The 20695-nt window shown below is 45.7% G+C and overlaps 1 protein-coding gene across 1 annotated transcript in view; it reads right to left on the bottom strand.

Annotated features, from left to right (window-relative positions):
• Positions 1-7820: 7820 nt before the first annotated feature.
• Positions 7821-20695, bottom strand: part of kkv (hyaluronan synthase-like protein kkv) — a 91203-nt gene continuing 78328 nt past the window's right edge. The window contains exons 4-15 of the mRNA XM_084595109.1: positions 20117-20289; positions 18539-19509; positions 17821-17914; positions 17517-17722; positions 16269-16348; positions 16008-16116; positions 14988-15352; positions 14083-14283; positions 13021-13415; positions 11897-12605; positions 10818-11567; positions 7821-9913 (exon numbers count right to left, since the gene is read on the bottom strand). Coding sequence (XP_084451235.1) covers positions 9504-9913; positions 10818-11567; positions 11897-12605; positions 13021-13415; positions 14083-14283; positions 14988-15352; positions 16008-16116; positions 16269-16348; positions 17517-17722; positions 17821-17914; positions 18539-19509; positions 20117-20289 — 4463 coding nt within the window. The 3' untranslated portion in view covers positions 7821-9503. The remainder of the gene's footprint in view (positions 9914-10817; positions 11568-11896; positions 12606-13020; positions 13416-14082; positions 14284-14987; positions 15353-16007; positions 16117-16268; positions 16349-17516; positions 17723-17820; positions 17915-18538; positions 19510-20116; positions 20290-20695) is intronic.

Below are 20695 nucleotides of genomic sequence, written 5' to 3'. Positions count from 1 at the left end.
CTATAATCATAGCAAAACAATAGGCGTGGTTGTTGCCACAGCAATACTCAGTTGCTATGCGAATAGAAGCCGGAATTGGGATTTCAGCGAAATGCATCGTACGTGCCAGACTAGCAGTGACTACTCAATAATAATAATAATAATAAAAAAAGATGAGAATCATTCTGGCTCTTGTTCTTCGGTAAGGTTCTTCTTGTTCTTTTGGAGTGCTCCCGGCGGCACGAAGGTAGCTTTTGTTAACGAGTGTCTTGTCAGCATACTCTATGACAGACGATGCATCTGCATGCTTGTATAATAGGCCCGCATAAACAAGAGTGAGCGATGAGGGTCTAATTTGTACGGGTTACAAAACATAAAACTGGGCAGAGGACAAGACACCGGAGAGAAGAAAACGGGACAAGCTTTATTGGAGCGAAACCCATTTCCTTCAAAAGTAAAAAGCATGCGCCACAAACACTCAAAGCACCACACTCAACGAAATCATCTTATCAAACCCAGAAAGTGAAGCTCTTTCTTACACAGGTGTATCGACGCTTCACTGACACACTTATCAGTCCCATAACTTACGATGTGCAAGGCTTTAATGATTTCACTTGCCTTTCTGTCCCTTACACGGCATATAATCTTTGTATGCGTGAAAAGTGACGTGCATTGTTCTTTCTCTTTTTTTCTTCTTTTCGCATGACTGGCAGTGACGAAGAAGGTGGGAAAGAAATTCGATGTGAATGTTCTCTTTTCCGCGCCATGCAAGCTGTCTCGGCTCTGCCTTTTAACGAACAAAAACAAAAATAATCAGAAGAAAGCAGGACGTAGAATCAACCGCAGATCCAAGTATGTGCCTTGCAGAACAGAAGTTGTTTATCAAATTCCTCTCAGCTGTGGTTCCGTATATGTAAGGCCGACGAGACGTTGCATTAATAAACGTCTCCGAGAGCACATGAACTCCTTGACTTCGCATTGCGGGCAACACCTGCCAAGACACTGCCAGTCTTGTCACTTTTCAAGCATACAAAGATTATAGTCAGTGCAAGGGACAGAAAGGCACGTAAAATCATTAAAGCCTTGCTCATTGTAAGTTATGGGCCTGATAAGTGTGTCAGTGAAGCATTGATACATATATAAGAACTGTATAAAAAAGAGTTTCACTTTCTTGGTTTGATAAGATGATTTCGTTGGATGTGGTGCTTAGAATGTTTGTTTGTGGCGCATGCGTCTTGCTTTTGAGGGAAAGGGGTTTCGCTCCAGTAAATCAGTTGTTAGTCCGAGCTCATCCCGTTTGCTTCTCTCCTGTGTCTTGTCCCCTGCTCAGTTTTATTTTATGCTTTTCAACTGTATATACAGAAGGCAGAAAATTTGCGGGGAATGCTTAGAACTTTCTAAGAATGTCAAGGCGAAGACCTAATTGTTGCTAGTGGTCATCTGCTGCTGAACTTTTAGTTGTAATTTTCGCTGACTAGCAAGGTCGGCAAGCGGACCCCCAAACGTACGACACACCGAGGGCTCACCCACATTCTAATGCCGAAATCCCTCACGTATTTGAGAGTACCACTCAGATTTCATTTTTATGCAAGTCCCCTCGAACCCAATGCGATCACGCATATTACATTCAATGCACCAATGGGGTTGTTCATGTCTACTATTCACCTTAAAATAATTTATCTCTCTGCTCAACGTTTTCATGATAAACTGTATTTGTTACCTTTTTGTTGTTGTTTTTTTTTTGCGGAAGGGAATCATACACTTTACGATTACATGTGTAATGAACCTTAGCAATCGCATATGAAAAGTATCAGCTGAAAATTATTGAGACAAAAACGATCAGTGTTTTAATTAGCTTGAAATTTTCACTTTCAAAGGTTCCTGCGAATATTCCTCCTTAACTTTTTTTTTTTTCAGCTTTACTCTCATCCTTTCATTCTCACGTATTGCCATTTCTGTTTCTGTGAAAATCGTGAGCTCTTTAAAGAAAGATAAGATACTTTTACCTGCGCCTATTAACGATCGGTCTATAGCTTCCAAAAACGAGGGTGATAGAAAAACTGTATTAAAATGGGGGAAAGGAAATGAAAAGATACGTGAAAAATACAATGCCGATCAATAAATTTCGGCTTGAGTCGGATGCTGTTAAAGTGAACTGAAAAGTTTGTGCTGGGTGCCGATGTGCTGAGGATGGCAAGATAGCCGGCGATGCTGCGATGGGCCGTGAAACGTTCTTTAAAAGTATGCAGCGTTATATCAGCGCTTGAGCGACTTCTTCAGTTCTAATCTGGCAGCAAGCTCTTGTGTCTATGCTGGCTGGCATTACTAGCAAAATATGAGCACTACACCGGCATCGCTTCGAATAGGCGGATGTTTATACAGAACAGGTAAATTGCTTAAAATAATTATTAAAGGAAAATTCTTGTAATTACGACAGCGAGGCTGAATTCTTCACAATGACAGGGAAGTAGATACTCATGTCTTGATTCCTGATGTTTGCTCTCAAAGTTAAGCACCCTTCTTTTCCATTATAGACGAGCCAGTTTTAGTGAACGTTTCCGGAAACGTTCCTAGTTTAGGAAGCATTTAGCTAGGAATTCAGGTACTGTTACAAACATGCCTTGAAATTAATTTCTGAAGCAAAATCAATAAATAAAAGCCGTATTTCAGGCATCTATACATCCGCCATTTTACATCGCAGAATTCGAAAATATCCTTTAATGATTCGGAATACAGCACAATAAAGGGCGACGCTAAGGAATTGATGTGAGTATGCAATGTATCAAGCAACAGCTGGGTGACGATAAGCAGTTCGGTTTTTGCACAATAAATTCACGGCCTTAATATGAACCAACGTCATGCTGTCTGCCAGTTGGTATCTGAATCCATGCAGTTTGGCTGACGTATACAACTCTGACAGGAAATTATTTGGCCTGTAGAGGGCACGTGGTGATTACATGAATATCTGTAATACGAAGAGGATGCAGTGTTCAAAACTTGCAGATAGATACTTTCTTGATTGGAAAGGCAGGAAGGTTGGCCGGAATGATGAATATCTGGTTTGCTACTCTGCGTTGGGGAAAGGGAAGAGGAGAAGAAAGAAGGTGATGATGGGTGATTATGTGGGGAAAAGAAATGAAGATGTAGGCAGGCATATTTGTTGGCATCAAAATCGCGAGTCGAGGCATGTGTCGCTCAGAAAGCACGAAAATGCTTGCATTTCCTGGAAAGCTTTGGGACTTCTCGGCCAAGTGTCTTGCAGTTAGGTCTCCTCTAAATCGTATCACTTAAGGGTGGCAAGGCGAAATTGCAATGCTGCCTTAGAAGCTTCTCGATGACTTATGAGCGGAGCTTTGCTCGATTCGAAGTAGGTGCGAGTGAAGCATCATGCACAGACATTTGAAAATGCTTCGCGTCTGACAATTTGGACAGAAGAGTGGACTAATCTCTGTGTTGAGATCCAAAATCATTTTATCACGCCAAATCATTTTATAATGGTCAGTTGAAACAGACAAGAATTGTCCCACTGCAGTATACCTATGTTACTGAAATGATGTGCAGTGACTCAAATGCTTGGGAGCGATAAGGTAGCGGCTTAGTTACGGATAGCATCTGCAACATACATGCAGCTGGTGGTACTACTGCAAGTAATTTACACATATCACATGCATTGGATATGCAACTGACGGCCTAAGCTTGCTGATGAAATATCTTATTAGGCCAAAGTTATCATTGATGTCCGTGCTTTTTAGCAAATATATTCATGCTATTTTTGCCATCTGTTTAACTTTTGTTCTCAAATTTTCAATTTTTTGTGAAAAAAAAAAAGAACAAGTGAACGTTTCTTCAAGCCATCCAAAACCTCCGGGAATTTTGCATGTCTACGAGTCTCACTTCCTACCACGATACTCAATCCCACAATGCAGACTCAGGCAAAAAGCACTCCCACTACCGCACAGGTCACAGTGATCCTGAGCCCGCCGCTGTACGCCGTCATGCTATAGGGGAAAAAAAAAGGGGGGGGGGGGGAGGAGCGATGAAAGGCTTAGGAGTATGCTTCGGATCATTAAAATATCTTCAGAACGCTTCTCAGATTATGACTCGATTCTCCGTCGTTTGAAGCTCATTTCTTGATGCAAGCGTATAAAGAAAACAGAGTTATTGAACTCCTTTATCAAATGACGCTTGGTCGCAAGGACTGCCAGAAATTTTTGTCCGCAATTTCTATGAGAATGCACTCGGGTGCAAGCTTGAGTTGAAATCGGGTTTTCCCCTAGTGACGCTGACAATGTCAATCCCTTTAATAACAAGAAATACCTGCGTGTTTACGGCACCTATATACATGGAAGAGATTGCAGGCTGTTATAGACACCGGAGGAGAACCCACCCGGGACTGAACTTAGTCAGGGAACTCGTTGAAACGTGCCACATGCTCAAAAATAAGACTCTTCATGAGTAAACCCTTCGTGGGCTGCGCGAATAAGAAATTGTGTTTCTTACAGTATAACTTTCGTTTTCAATGACATACCTTTTTTTGTGTGAGTTCAGACTTTTGTTCCTTTGTGGAGTGAAAAACGTTGTACACGGGGTTGAAAACTTGTCATCGATTACCGCTTCCAATAGTTGTTTCCTTCATCACGATGGCTGTTTTTAAAAATGTGCTGCATTCTCACTATGTATGGAACAGCCAGAGAGAACAGTCACATTCCGCGCATCTATAGTAGAATACAACTTAACCCAATGACACGCTTTGAACACAACTGTGAACAAAGTAATTTCGAAGCTTTTTTCTGGGAGTATGCCGCATGCAGGAGTGATTTCTTTGATCCAGGTGAATTTGGCATCGCTCATGTGGCAAACAAGATGATTGTGCCATGTGGCGGACGCAGTAAACACATTTCGCGACACAATGACCGTGGTAACACGTCGTCACCGTTTTCCGACAATCACATTTTGCCCCTAGTAAAAGCATCTAGTTTTTCGTAATTTCATGCGTGCTAAGCACCATCGAAATAGAAGTTCAATTCATACTTCCTCGAGTGTTTTCTTGATAAGTGTGGCATGCGGATGTTGCTATTTCCATGCATTATGGCATTTTCTACGAAATTCTTTGTCACCCCATTCATTCATTCATTCATTCATTCATTCATTCATTCATTCATTCATTCATTCATTCATTCATTCATTCATTCATTCTTTCTGCATGGTTAACATTCCTGCCTTCCGCCCTCCTTTTCTCCTCCTTCTTTGTCACCCCTCCTAAATAATAACTGGTAGTATTTTGCACTGCATTACTTACCTGTCATCTTTTTGAAATTTCATAAAGATACATGTTTTCAATACAAACAAAACATACCAAGTAAAACGGTTAAATACAAAAGCCGCTGGTAACCATAGACCATGGTCAACGTCACCTTCTGTTACTCCACAAAGAGCAATCCCAACTTTAAACTAAATCAAATTGGTTTTATGGTCGACTTCCAGGGTCGTTGGAATTCTTGAGCTTATTAATTCCTTTGAGACTATCATTTCAGTGAAAGGAAAAGCTTTAACAAAACAGCCTATTTTTCGGTCGTGACAGGAATCTGTCTGCCGATCTTGAAGCTAGCTGCGAAGTTGTTGTTTTTTTAATTGTTTTGCTTCCGTTGCCAGCACCCTCATTAACAGGGTATCCGGCACCAAGTACAGCGCTGCAGGGAGCGTTCAATTCTCGGAGAGTCGATGTGCCGCATCCTCTTTATTGCCATCGTCAGCATCAGGGACATCGTAACTGGCAGCCTGCTGCCCGTGCTTTTGCTGCAATAAAAACTTTTTCGTAGGCAGCACGTCTCCTCGTGGTTATTTACACCTGTCTCTTTTGGTTTGAGCTACGTTCCACCCACGCCCGAAGAAATACCGGCAAAGGCAAATACAACTGAGACGCGCGGAAACAGAAGAAATTTAGGCGCGTTGTATAGCATGTCAACACCAGGATGATTACGCTCCTTTGAATGGAAGGTAGGACCTTCGGACAAAAGAATTCCAGAGATGCACTTATTTTTACGTGCGTAAATTCGAAAGCACTTCGAGTTCTGTCACGCATGCTGGTTGCTGATAGAATCCCCCGACATTACTGGGACGTATGGATGACGTATTTACCTAGGTTAAATAAAGTAGCGACACCGATGTAACTCGTGAAGACAACAATCTTTCCTATACAGTGTGAAAGTATTGCAGTTGTAACTTGATGAAAACGACGATGTTTACTGCACAGTGCGAGAGTGTGTTGCACTTTTACACGAGGCGTGATTGGCTGCGGTGATAGCATAGTGTCCTCGTGCCTAGGCCATGGAAACTGATCTATCCGCTCTGGCACGGGTTCGAAACCCAGTTGTGGCAGTGTTAATTTATTGACACTTCGGGCGGACACGCCTGTCTACGCCGCTAGTGAGACATGAAATGCGTTCGCAACAATACATTGTCATTCAGCCTGCTTAATACTGCAAGCAGTGACACGCATATAGCCGGAAATTGCATGGTGGAATAAACGCATTCTGATTAATCTCATTACAAATTCTGATGATTTCAGTAAGCTATTTAATAAAATTTGAAGTACACTATCAAGTAGCTGCGAGTTCTTTCTCGCTAGACTGATCTCTGTGCTCACGGCTTAGCAATTGCTGAACTAAAACGTCTTATGCGCCTTGACAGCACGCGCAGCTGTTCCCTGTTAACCACTTACAGTCGCAGAATACAGTCAAGTCCTGAGTATGCTTCGCAACACTGGCTAACGGAGAGTGCTCCACTGCTAAGGGAGACAAAACGAAAGGCAGCCGTTTTATAGAAACTGTAAGTGGCCGAAACAATCACAAGTCCTCCACTGCGGCGTCCTCAGTAGCGTGAGGCAGTTTAGGACATTAAACCCGTAAACTAAACCACACCACAGTTGAGAAATTTACACACTTTACTGATGTCGTGGTACGGAGAACAGAGGCCGCTGGGTTCTCGTACAAAGTAACAACGGAAACACGCTGCAGTAAATGCAGTGCATTCTCCCGCGACGCCATCTCGGCGCGCATCACAGAAAGGCAAGCACGCTGCGCTTCTGCGCTGTAGCAGACGACACGAAGCTCCGCCTGCAGGCGTCTGCGCAGCTATGCTCCGATGCGAGGCCGCGCTGAATGCTCTGGGTAATCATATTTATAGTGGGCGAGTGCGAGTCTTCCATCCTTGCATCCTACCGTGAACTTGACGAGGTGGGCAGTCGGATCGAGTTGATATGGGTCGCAACGCTTAACATATAACAATGTGGGACCTCAGTCATTGTAGCAAACGCGAAGCGCGGTACATCGACCTTGAGACGTTCCCAGCTAACGTAAGTGTAAAATTACTGTAGTCAAAATGCATTAGCGAGAAGCAATAGTGGGTTCACGGTGGTCTGCACTCATCTTTGTCAGCCAACTTTTTCTTCGGTTCGAATTCGGGCATTTCCTGCGGCGTAAGGTTACCTATATTTTTAATGCGCCAACAGACACTTCAGACGAGTCTCTGACGTGAATGCAAGAGCACTGCTGATACCTATTGTGCACTGGAGACCAAGATGGCATGGCGCTTCCTGGAACCATGTGAACCATGGCAACGTGCGCGCTGCCAACAGGAGCCTAGGCAACAGGCGGCGTGTAGTATGTCAAAGGCTCTCCCCGCCCTAAGCCGGAAGGGGGCGTGACATGTGGGGTTACTGCCACTGGAAACTTTTCCGGTGAGTACCTTTGGCAGTAATTATACTAGATATTTGTCTTTGTTGGTAAGTCTGTGTACGCTGATCACAATAATTAATAACCACATGACTCTCTGATATGGGCAGTGATCAGTTTATTTACCCAGCATTGCCGGGAACTTCGTGACAAGACGAAAAATAAGCACGCCATAGGTACAGGTCTTAACAATGGTAGCGTGTACACTGGAGCTTCGTTAGAAATGTCACAACGGCAGTGTTTGTTTTTAAACGCATTTTTATGGAATTGCGTTATTTGTTACTCCTCTCTTCCAAACACAAATGCCGGCGGCACACTACAGTGAACAAAGCATTGCTCTTCTTTCTTTTTCGGATAATCGCTCATTTTCATTTCTATGTAAGTCACAGACAACCGAAAAAAAAAAAAAGGCTACACGGTTTAACTTTTCAATCCTCATCTAAACATCGGTGGCGTTTTCATGCAGTAAAGTAGGTAACCGGTGATAACAACTTTATCAAAACACGCAACACTGTGTAAACCTTGGAGTTTTACCTAATTCATCTGTGGAATCACTTGTCTGTCCCAAGTACAAGAATAAACAATCTGTGCTGGCTTCATTTTGTGATTTTCTAGCCTAGAAGAGGTTCATTTCTTTCAGCCATTTTTCGGGCGCGCTAACATAGGCGCAGTATAAAGTGTCACAGCTGCAATAAGCCTTCGACACACATGCGTCGGCGCGCTTCTCTATTCATAGGAGAACCATGCAAGTTTGTGAATTCTGTTGTGACCCCTCTACTGGCAAGCGGCGTTGCATCGGGACACTAAGGCGTCTATACACATTCAGAGCCGTATTCAGCGCTTCATAACCGGTGACTGACCGACGTTGCGGAACGACGCATTTAGATTGAAGCATATATCTTGATCGCGCCAACATCGATTGCCCGTCAATATTGACGAATTCGATCACTCGGTAGTCGAAGCTCTCAAGAAAGGACGGACACAGAGTTCGGTTTTCTTTGATCAGCACCGATTCATTCCTAGAGGTTCAGCGAATATTAACGAGATGTGCCGGGTAGAATAGATAAACAGACGAGCAAGCAGAACCACGTGAAAAAGAACACAGAAAGAAATTGATTTTTCTCCCCCTCTCTTACGATGCATGTTGCTTGGACATAGGCATAGGCATATATGTGCCTGGAAAAAATATTCGAAGCACTTAATTTCGACTAGTTTTTGTACATTCTGAATGGCTTGTGCTTATGCTAACTAGGGTACCTCCTTAACATCCGTATTTGGATTCACCGAAGTATACTGTGTTTTTTAGGCCCGTGCAAACAGGTGCGTAGTTATGGTTGCTCAATGCAAAGTATAGGTCCGATTTCACTGTCCGGTCGGTATTCACATTGCAAGCGCCATCCACTTCATTGATCTTGATATGGAAATATGGAAGACCAAGCGCCAGATCAGCCACTGATTATGAACGCATGCAGGCGTCACGTCTCCAGGAGTAACAGGAGCGCATTTTGCCAATCGTCCCGTGCCCAGTTCTGCGCCAAGACGCGCTTCAACAGCACGTGAGCCGTCGCATTCGCTTCAATGAGCCTTCCCTTAAGCAAGCTGATTTTTTGTGTTTATATTAGAACGGTCGACGATGGCGACGTCTCACAGGACTCGGCTGGAGCATCATCGCCGCTGAGCATTGACTCCGCGCTGAGCCGTTATTAGTACAGGCATACTTACACAACAGACACACGTACGCACAACACACGCACACAATGTTCATTTCTCCCTCCTACAACTAGTTCATGATCACATGTGGCTGTGGCGCGGCTTGCGAGCCGCAACGCTCTCCGAGTCCTCGGCGTAGCTCGCCACGCTGCTCCTACGGTCGTTGTAGACCTGAAGTCGTAGACTCTGGCGCGCGGCCGACGCGTCCTCGTCCGGCGTGGTCGTCTCGTACGCGTCGTTGGTGTAGCCCTCGCCGTTGGCGGCGGCAAACACGCGGTCTGCGGGCATGTTGTTGTTGCGGTGGCGCGAGCGCACGCCCGGAGGGCCGCAGCCGCCAGCGGCCGCGGCGGCTGCGGCCGAGTATTGGTTCTTGGCCCCCAGCGTCTGCATCTTGCTGTGGTTGGCGAGCACCGTGTTTCGCCGCACCTCGAGTGCTCGCAGCGTGTCCCGGTTGCGGCTAAAGCGCCGCAGGCCACTCAGCACCGGTGTTCCTGCGGAGACAGATGTAGAATCTGAAGCGAAAGGCTGGACAGATAACGGAATGGAGATGCTTTTAAAGGAACCAGCACTTAGACAAGACTAAGCACATATGTTAAGACAATGCCGCTCGACAGTGGTTAAAACATTCTGCTAACACGAAAACATATCAACGCCTTGTTCACTACCGCTGGCGCACAGCTACCTCGCATGCATGGCGCTTAAAATATGACTGACCAGCGTTAACGCTAATCGTGAATACTGCTCACAAATACTACACCGCAGGCTGTGGGGAGATTACAGGCTATAAGAAACGTTGGCGTTGAGGATGGTTGTGTTGCTATATATGAATGCCGTCGGCCATACTTCTAGCCAACTGCTAGTAATGCAGAGATGAAACACAACTGTTGATTCTTTTGATGTGTCTCCGTGAAGTCAGGCATATATACTGTCTTAATGTATAATGCAGTCTGAAATGATTTGAGTGTAATCGAACTCGAGCAATTAAGAAATGCTGCAACCACGCAAGTCACGTTGTTTCAGTGAAACACAAAAAACAGACCTACAATAAACGGAAAACATGACTGAGGTGCAGTGGAACAGGAGGGGTGTGACAAGTATTTGTGAGAATTTTCAACAAGATTTTTCCTCTTTTCGCAGAATTCCATCCACTTCTAATTATTTTTGCTGATCACAAGGTTATCGGTGACAGAATAGGTATTATACTGCATCCTATGCGTTATGGTGAAACAAGATCGCATGCATGTGCAATAGTTATTTGAGGTGATTTGTAAATAGAATGCACTTTTACATATTTAACAAGAATTCCTCAGAATACATTCGCCCTAGTGTTTTGAAATGGTTCTCATTGGACAATGTGTTTTAACCATAAAGATTGTCATATTCAAGCTCACTCACCTTCTGTATCAACAGCGTTGATGCTCATAAACCTTTTCCGGAAGGCCACGTCCAGTGTCCCTGTCCGTGCCCTTTGATGCCGGCGCTTCTCAAGGTTCTGGATTGTCTTCCGACGCTCCAGTCGCTCTGGGCCTAAGTACTCATCGCTGTTGTCGTCATCTTCATCGATACCCTTGAGTCTTTGCAGCTGCCTGGCGATCTGTATGGCATTCCGGTCAATGAACGCGTCGTCGCTGACGTCCTCCACCTTCTGTTGGCAACAGGACAGCTCGATGGAGGCCAAGATGTGCGACAGGGTTTCGAAGCGGTGGAACAACATTCCTGTGAACTGTATCACCATGATGATGGCGAAGAAGAGCACGAAGATGAGACCGATTGGCTCTAGCTGCAGATGCTCCTTCTCGATAACCACCTGCGACGTGTCAGGTATGAAGGTGATATTTGTCTTAACTCCCAAAGGCCAGTTAACGTGGAGCTGTTTCTTGTTGAGCTGCAGTAGGAAGACGATGAGGATGAACAGGGCGTTGAGCATGAAGAAGGCAAAAACCACGCGGTTGCGCAGCTCCTTGAGGTCGGCTGCAATCCGGGCTTGCTCCTCTTTGTTCTCATCGATGGGGTACAAGTACTTTTCTATAAGGTCCTTCCAAAACTGTATTTCTGGTCCTGGCAAGTACTCAACCTCTCCTCTTTTCAGCTCTTTGTCTTCGATCCAGTATGGATTGATTAGGTCGTCTCGCTCCTGGCGTGGCTCTGCGCAAAGGAAACAAAAATGCAACGCGATATTAGTCTTTTTTTTTTTCCTTACCGTGAAGAGCTTTGTTATGTGCTCCTCGTCTTCGGAGTAGGCCTCTGCGGCTTACTGCGGCAGTTTATTATCTGAAGCTTGTTAAATTACGCGCTTTCAAACTATTTAGATTACCATGTTACTAGGTGCGATTTCCTTTGCCTTTTGTTAAGCCCGCAAAAGCCGAAGTAGTTTGTAAATTTAGACAATTCCTGTAACCACCCATCACTCATCTGCGCAAACCTTAATATGACTGATATCAGGTGAGCCAATAGTTTAGGTGGTATGTACTCACCGAGCTGTTCGCTGAGGGACCCGCAAGTGTCGCTTCCGTACTCGTTGCCATCCTCTTCCGCGTCCTCGTTGAGTACGGATAGGCCACCGTCTGACTGCCTCGAGCTGCGCCCGTGCGCCGCAGGCTTGCGTCTCGGAGGCGGCACGCCGTGCACAATCTCAAGCTGCCGCTCGACACTGCTTATCTTCTTGCTAAGGTTGTCGAGTTGGTCGCTGATTCTGGCAAGATGCACCTTCTCCTCGCGATTGTTGGGATTTGAGCATATCATGCACGAGAACAATCCCGGAAACCCGAACAAGCTCTCGTCCTTGTTCGCGTTTCCGAGGTCCAGAAGTCCCAGGAGGCCGCCCTTTTTCTTTTTCTTTGTCATCTCTTCCTCGAGCTTGCGCTCTTCCTCCATCTCCTTCTTGGTCTTCTTGGTCTGGACTTCGCGTGTACCCCAGGTGACGACGTTCAGGTTGATGAGGGAGTAGAGGATCAGGAGGAGGTACATGGAGGGGACGCTCAGGAAGTATAGCAGGCCCGGCACGATGCACATGAACTCCTGCGGGTGCATTAGTGCTGCTACGAAGAAGCTGCCCGATAAAGATATCAGGAAAATGGCAGATGGGGAGCCGACGCCGTCCTCGGATATCTGGATGGCTGTACCGACGAGCACGGCCATCATGAGTAGTGCGTATGAAGCACTCATTATTTGTGCCACTATAATCTGCAGGAGGAAAAGAAAAGCACAGAAATGTGAGGCAGCATGATACACTCCATACGATAAATTACTTGGTGCGAAGTGCAGCATGCTCATTTCCCGTAAGAAAGCCATTATTACATGCAAACATGATGCTTGCTAAAAAATCGGATTCGTACAGAAGCTATGCTGCAGCTACACTATATAGACGCTTTCTTCTTTTGTTCAAACAGCGTCACTAGTACAAACAGGATTTTTCAACGCTAACAAACTACTATGAGCGGCCATAATTAAACAACTTAATCGTGGTTGTATTTTTGCTCCTTTGGCACGCAGGATATGTAGAGCAGATGGTAAGGTGAACAATCAACTATTCCAAAGACAGCTGGGATGGGGGGGGGGGGGGGGTTAGGCCGCTGAGATTACAGAAGCGGCAGCTCACCTGAATATCGTTCTTGGTGGTGAAGCAAATCAGCATGAAGAGGAGAATGGGCACGATGTTGTACGAGAAGGAGATCCAATTGGAGATCTTGAAGGCGGCCACCATGGCGCCGACCAACATGAGGAAGATGGTTCCGGGGCCCAGGATGGTGCCTACCATGAGCATGCCCTGGTAAATGATGTACGGAAACGAGATGTTGTCGTTGATGGCCACGGTCCGTTTGTAGTCGCCCAGCAGGTCCATGATGTTGGCCATAGTCGAGGGCGCCCAGCGACGACGCTGCGTGTAGAACTCGCCGAACCCTTCAGGGCAGTGTGTGTAGGCGTCGGAAGCGGCGCTGTACTCGACTCGGTAGCCTCGCTGCAACAGCAGTGTGCACAGCCAACGGTCTTCCCCTGCAAGCGTAAGATGCACTCGTCCGTTAAAAGCGAGAGAAAGCTTTATTTGCCTTCTATTCTCTGGACCACTGATAAGAGCGAGGTAAGCGATTCATCGTACCCAGAAGTGCGGCGCAATGAACACAATCACGCATTCACGTGATTGTGTTCGTTGCGCCACATTTCTGGGTACTATGCAGCACCAACTCGCCCCTCAAGCTGTTATTAAGCGATTCATCGTCCTCTGCAGTTCGTATAGACTCTGTTCTGCTTTGAAAAATAACGGGCAATATTATTCGTACGGTAGCCTCCCTTATGGCACCTTTTGTAAATGGTGCCGGCTTTATGTGGAATGCGGAGAGCTGTGCATAATTTATGGTTATGCCACGTGTGCAAATGACCATGACAGTTGTGTACATAAAATATATGGATTTATATACGGAAATATATGGAAATTTTATGTGGATCCAGTGGAAAAATTTTCTTCTGATGGTACATGCTAGCATGCAGTGGAAATTCGTACGTGACAACCTAACGCGCTGTTTCTCATTCGCATTGTAGTGTCCAGCCAGTACCTGCCCGCATACACAGTAGCGCGTGTTCGAACGCTGCACAACAGCTGACACATCCAGCTCTATGCGAAGAGTCATTCCTAGTGTCAGCGTTAGCGCAAGGTGTATAGTACCTTGATCGTATTGCACGTAGTGGAGCGCCTCGTCCGAGCGGGTGGTGTACCGTCGCATCACGTTGTCGTCCATAAGGGCCTTGGCACGGAAAAGGGAGAAGCATCCGGGGCTACACAACACGCAGCCGATCATGTGCTCGGTGGCTTTCTGCAGCCAATGACCGATGGCGTACTCGAACTTCTGGTACCACACCATGGGACCTGCAGAGGATACATGCGCGTACTTCGCCTCAGATGTATGCCAAGAGGTGCTAAGATGCATATATACACGTGCTCGATTCGTTCCAAATCAGCTAATAATGGCGCACAAGAATTCCTTGCTGATGCGTCCAGTGCTCTCTGAGCAGAGAACAATGTAGGAATAGCGATAGCACCAACAGAGCAGGCATGCATAGTATATATATTCTTCACTTGCGTCGTTATGTGGTTGCAACTCATGTTCTGACCCAAGCAAGTCCGAAGGAATACCTGCCTAAGACTTTTTTGTTGCTGATCATAGTCCTAGTTGGCATACGTGTTTTCTTAGTTTTGTCCCATGCGAATAGTCGGCTACCAGTTCAAGAGCTGCCTCACGGTAAATTCCTGCTGTGCGGTTTAGTGTAATGTAGTGTAGTGTCACTTCAGTTAATCAGGCGCCTTTAAAAAGCACACAAAGTGACGAGCAGCAAGCAGGGTTTATGCTGTGTGCTTATTCTTAAAAACTGGTCCAAGGTTAACATCTTGTCGGTCTTATTGCCAAAGAACCGTTGCTTGAAATTAAAAAAAAAAAATATATATATATATATATATATATATATATATATATATATATATATATATATATATATATATATATATATATATATATATATATATATATATGCAATGCATAACCGCTAGATATATGCACAGTGATAGGCCGGTACCTGTTCCGACCGGATGGATTCTTCCACAGGCAGCACCCAGCCCACGGTTTTTCTTCATCAAGTCAACCAGTAGCTGCACAGCGTGCGGTCTGAAGTTGATGTCCCCGTCCAGCGCCAGGATGAAGGTGTTCTCGGCCATGACGGCTTTGCGGCTCACGTCGATGGGCAGCTCCATGAGCTTGTGGCCCAGCAGGTAGTACATGTACATGACCTGCGACCAGCGTTTCCGGTGCCTGATCTTGCCTTTGTCCTTGAGGTGGGCGATGAGCTTGTTCTTGCCCGGCATCTGCCACACTAGGCGGCCCCCGTACGGCGTCGGCAGCTTCTTGGGAGGCTTCAGGCGGATGTTGCATTGATGCACGTTGCTGCAAACCGAGCGGAGAGTTAAGTGACCGGGAGGGGAAGTGCTTCCGAGACGCTTTGAGTGTTCGCTGCCATTGAGCAGAAGTATATATCAGAAGCAAACATATAGGCCAGTCGGACATGATTCTTAACGTTAATCGACAATGAACGGTTTTGCGCACGCCGTCGATAGACTACCAGTAACCCTTTGTGGGTTTTGTGACGATACTCGTGTTGATGCGCACTAGAGTATAAAAACGTCTTCTCGTTTTCCACAGTGCTCTGAAATCACTAACACTACGAGAAACTCAAAGGTTAAGTGACGTTCAATGAAATATCACATATAACGAAGCCTCACTCTACGGTACCTGCCAAAAATTTTGTTTCAGCGGTAAATACCATATGGTTTTCCTTCATTTCTTGACAAAAGATAAGAGCAGAGAAAAGAACTTGTTTAATGATAATTTAGATAGGTGGAATGCAGCGGTAATACAAAGAGTTAATCTAAAAGCAACAGTTGCGAGGACACAAACATATGTCTTCTTTCCAATATCCAAGCAAGCTTCATTAATAAAAGAAGTCACCAACACCCGACCACAAATTATGCCTTCAAAGTTAGCGGCAGATTTTTCGTATCATATGAATTTGAGCCGCGATGTGAAGAACAAAACAACTCACCTAGCAGCTGTGTCGATCACTCGCACCATCTGCTTGACGAATCGGTTTACAACCATCTCTTCATCGTTGTCATCGCTCAACTCAAATGCGTCGTCGAAGAAGACGTGAACTGACATGAGAAAAGCATGATAATGAGTACCTATAAGAGCTCTAGGAAACATGATTTACGTTCTGCTCAACAATGTCTGCAGAAGTGCTTTTTTTGCTTACAGTCAGCACAGCCGACGTAGCTAACGTTAGCGACTATTGCTGAAAACTTACCTTCAAATTCGTAGTAATCCGGGTCAACTATCCTCAGGTACTTTTGAGCATTTCTCCTTGCGCTTTGATCCTCGTCCATCCTGCACAATGTTACCGTTGAATAAAGCACCAGGATAAAAAAAAAAAAGGTAAACAAGAAAATTCAGTTCACAGAGAGAAATAAATAAAGAGGACTCTTTAAATAAGAGACACTATGAGATCGAGATAGTAATTGCTTGCTGGTATTGATCCGCGCCAAAATGCCCATGCTTCAACAGTAAGGACACGTTTCTGTCGTTGGGACCGAGGAGACTTTCTGGATGGTTTATAGGAGTTAGGCTCGTTACTAACGCGGTTCACTAGCAGCGTGGTTGAAGGCGGGCTGCTGCGTTTGAAGGTTGAAGGTATATTTGCCACATACACACAAAAAAAGCTTACAAACCAGTGTAAAAAGCTTCTGATACCCATTTATTTATTTTCATATCAGCTAACGCGCGCACTGGAAGCTCGGACTGTCTTGTTCGAACGAGATTGCGCTTCACTCTACGATCGTTGTGTGTCACAGGTCGCCGTCTCCAGTCCTCCAATTAACCCCCAATAAACCCCTCTTCACTGTAAATATATGCCGTAGCGGCCCTGGAGGTGTTTTGTTTCAGCTTGTAGTCAGCTGCTTTAGTTTGGAAAACGGCCGTAGGCCCATCCATCCAGCAGAGAAATAGAAAAGAATCCAGAATATTAAAACATGCGACGTGTTAAAGGGCCAGAATGCGAAATATAAGCATACTAGTATAGCAGTTATCTCCAGCTTCTCGAACCTCTCTAGCGCCAGGCTTGGCCAGCGTTTGCACACACACGCACGCACACACATTCGGCGCGTGCACATCATTTTCTGTTCTTATGAACTAGACTACATTTTTTGTTCTCTTAAAACACATTTTATGATGACCTAAACAGTGGTAAAGGGGACAAAAACCTTAGTTACCTGCAAGAGACGTTATTATCTATATACAGAGCACTTGATGAGTGTATCATAATGTAACAATCCGGTAAGGTCTCCCGTATAACAAAACACTTGGGTCACGAATTGATTAGGTGAACATATTCATTTCTTCTCGCAAGGTGAATGCGATAACGCGAATTAATGTTATTTTCCACCAACCACATGAGTTTAGTGCAATCGCTCAAGAGTATAGTGCTAATTAATGATTAAAAGTGATTGCATCTCTCTCAACGGAATCACTAATCAACGCTGTAGGGCGTCACACGTACCTGATAACCGACTTCAACATCTGAATCATCTCCTCGGCTGTCTCGTGCCACATGGTTGCACAGGCGTAGATACGAATAATATGGTCCGTTGTTTTGGCACACGATGCTGTCCTGCCGTTCTGGTTGCTCGAGGACTCGGTCTGGATCGATATTGTTTCGTAGTACTGCGAGATGTCGTTGTCGTCATGCTGGTCCAAGGCAAGCTCCTGCGAAAGCGACGGGTAATAAACGATGCAATTTACAATGCATTGTTGTGCGACCAGCCGCAAAGGAAATTTTTATGCTAATGTGTAAAGTTGCTTACGTCACTCTTGATTTCCCCTTCGTCATCCCTCCTCCGGTTCAAAGCTAGGGACTGGTCAATCAGGGCACCGCAGTACATTGGATTGACGAAGAGCCTGGGAGAAGAAATTCGAGAGTTTAGTTTCTTCCGTGCGTAGAAATGAGGCTTGTATATGCCTTCCTGTGAGTTGTGCTGCTGATGTATGAGTATGAAGCAAGAGCCAGTGCCTTTCCCAGCTCAAAACAGAATCTTATTGCACAGTGTGCTCAGTTGGTGTGTACTCGCAGAGAGTAGACAACAGGCCATCAAAACACTTCAAATATCGTAGCACAAACTCCATCAGAATAAGAATGGGCCACAAATAGTAAGCTTCATTAGAGAGTACAGTGAAATATAAATAACGCACGATGACCTCCGAGCACGTCATCACACTGTTTGCCTTCCAAGAGGAATGAACTGCTTCATGATCATGTGATCCAGCTGAGCACGGAAGGTACGAGCTGCCAGTCTCAGGAGCAGATCAAAGAATGGGGGCGCGCACGCTGAGGCAATAACACTCATCACAAATCTAACGTTCCGCCTGTCGTGGATTTCTTCAAGCGCAACGGGCTATACACGAGACGCTGCATACCTTTACGTGGTCCTTTCTACGTGCGATTGTATAATAAAGTAACTAACGATGCGGTAAGTTAGTCTGTAGTGTACTGGTATGCAACATGCTTCAATAATGCCAACTCACTTCTCGGTTGTGGCCAGCCTCTCACACTTGGGCATCCAGATGTGCACTGCAATCCAAGTCTGCGATAGCAGCCAGGCAAGCCATATCCAGGCGTGCTGAGTGGTGATGAATTCCTGGAAGAACTCTCCCGCGGGGCACCTCCAGAACAAGTACTTGGGAATGTAGTTCTCGAAGAAGCACACGTCCTCTGTCCTCATACCACACGCCGCAATGAGCAGCGATATGGACACTGGGATGGTGAGGCTCACGGGGAAGGCGAAGCTGAAGCCCTGGATACAGATCTTGCAGGCGAACTTGGCCGACACGTAGCAGAGCAGGCTAGATAGAACTTGGATGGCAGCAACAAAGATGGGCGTCCACTCGCTGGCCGTCACGGTCACTTCGTCGTCTAATGGACTCGCCGTTGGCAGGTCCGGGAGGTCGCCTAGTGTTTGCCTTCGTATCTGTACCACACCTATCTTGTGCGTGCGGAATCCGTTGCCAAAGTTGCGAAATATGACGAGGACGTTGTCGAGAGTCAGATACATGAATCCCAGCATGCAGCCCATGATGACCAGGATCTTCCAACAGGAGACGAAGATGTAGGTGAAATAGCGGCTCTTGCGCAGATCATCCTTCATCTCGGCCAGACGGGCGACGAACCGTACGGGAGAACGGCGGTCCACGTAATTCTCCCACCAGCGGAAAGACGTGAGGAACACGGCTACGGGCACGGCCCATGTCCGCGGGCCGGTGACTACCCAGGGCCAGATGACGAAACCGGTTGCCTGGGCCATCAGGCTGAGCGCGTCAAGAACTATCCTGGCGATGCGTTTGCCCTCACCCTTGTAGTGCGACAGCATGCTAAAGAAGCCCGGTACGAAGCAGACGCAGTTGGTCAGCATGGCACCCTTGACAACGTCCAGGTCGGGAAGGACCACGAAGACAAGCATGCAGAGTCCGACTGTGTGCATCGTCTCCATGAGAAACACCTGAGGAAAAAGTAGCAAGCCTTGACTGCTTGAATCTGGCTGCCTGTTAGGGAGCAGTTAGTGCGCAGGCATAATCAGCAGGTGTAGAAATTGAGGAGGGCTCCCAAGCGCCGGTTGCACTTAAAATCTGTCAACTTTCAAATCATGAAAGATTTCATTATCACCATCAGCAGCCGCTTCTTCTCCAAAGGCCATTGAGAAATATAGCTTAAACCTCAACCTGTAGCTATGCGCTTACTGTGGAATAACTGGCGTTTAAGTTTCAGTTTGAAATTCATGGTTATCGGTAATTTTTGCGTTACCTCAAATAGATGGCAGATAGGCATGTTGCTTGAATAAGAGCTCATAAGGTTGTAGCGGTGACAATACTTAAAGATACACGCATCATCATCATCATCATAATGGTTCTAAAGCTATTGTGCGCAAAAGGTTTTTGCTGTCAAAATCACCTGTCACTCTTAGGTCTTTCCCAGTGAATAAGATTGGTATTAATGATTTTGATATTTTCATATGATTACGGCTTGACCAGCAACCTGTCACCCATATCAGATCAGGCTTCATGGTAGTGCTGCACACTGCGTTCAAGAAAAATACGTCAGGCACTCACGGTGAGAAAAGTGCTCTTGTCTGGCCGCCTGTAGGATTTGAAGACACATATTCTGCTGCTTCGGAACAGTGTAAATAACTCCGGAATGATGAGAACGAAAAAGAGCACCCATATCCAGGCAATCTTTTCAATGTCCGGTATGGTTGCCTCATGGTCCTTGTCACGTTCAACGGCTGCAGCAAAAAGAAAAACGAACTGATAAGCGCATGAAGTTTACCTCAACTCCTACAACAATTTTGAGCTTTCTTGCCGCATCTTTGATTTCGGCGCAGTCGCCAGATTTAGAAAAAAGAGAAAAACGCTTTTTCAAACTTCTTCCTAGCATAGAGGACAAACACCTGTGGTAAACTATTCTGTTCGTGTACCTTATATGTATCATCCTTGCTAGTTCGTTGTTGTTTTACACCCACTGTATTAATAAACAAAAGCACAGCAGTGAAATCTGGCCTGATTTAGACAGAAAGCTGGTCTAGCTCGTAAAATTTCACACTAAGGTTTACAGCCAGGCACAACGAAGGAGGATAAATAGAACCGCGGCCAGGCTCAAGCGGCGGCATGATAGCACATACACATAGCGAT

Source organism: Amblyomma maculatum, chromosome 2 (assembly GCF_055883805.1).
Source record: "Amblyomma maculatum isolate TAMU_Amacu chromosome 2, ASM5588380v1, whole genome shotgun sequence".
NCBI lineage: Eukaryota > Metazoa > Arthropoda > Arachnida > Ixodida > Ixodidae > Amblyomma > Amblyomma maculatum.
Note: the sequence above shows the minus strand (reverse complement) of the source record. Positions and strands in the feature narration are given on the sequence as shown.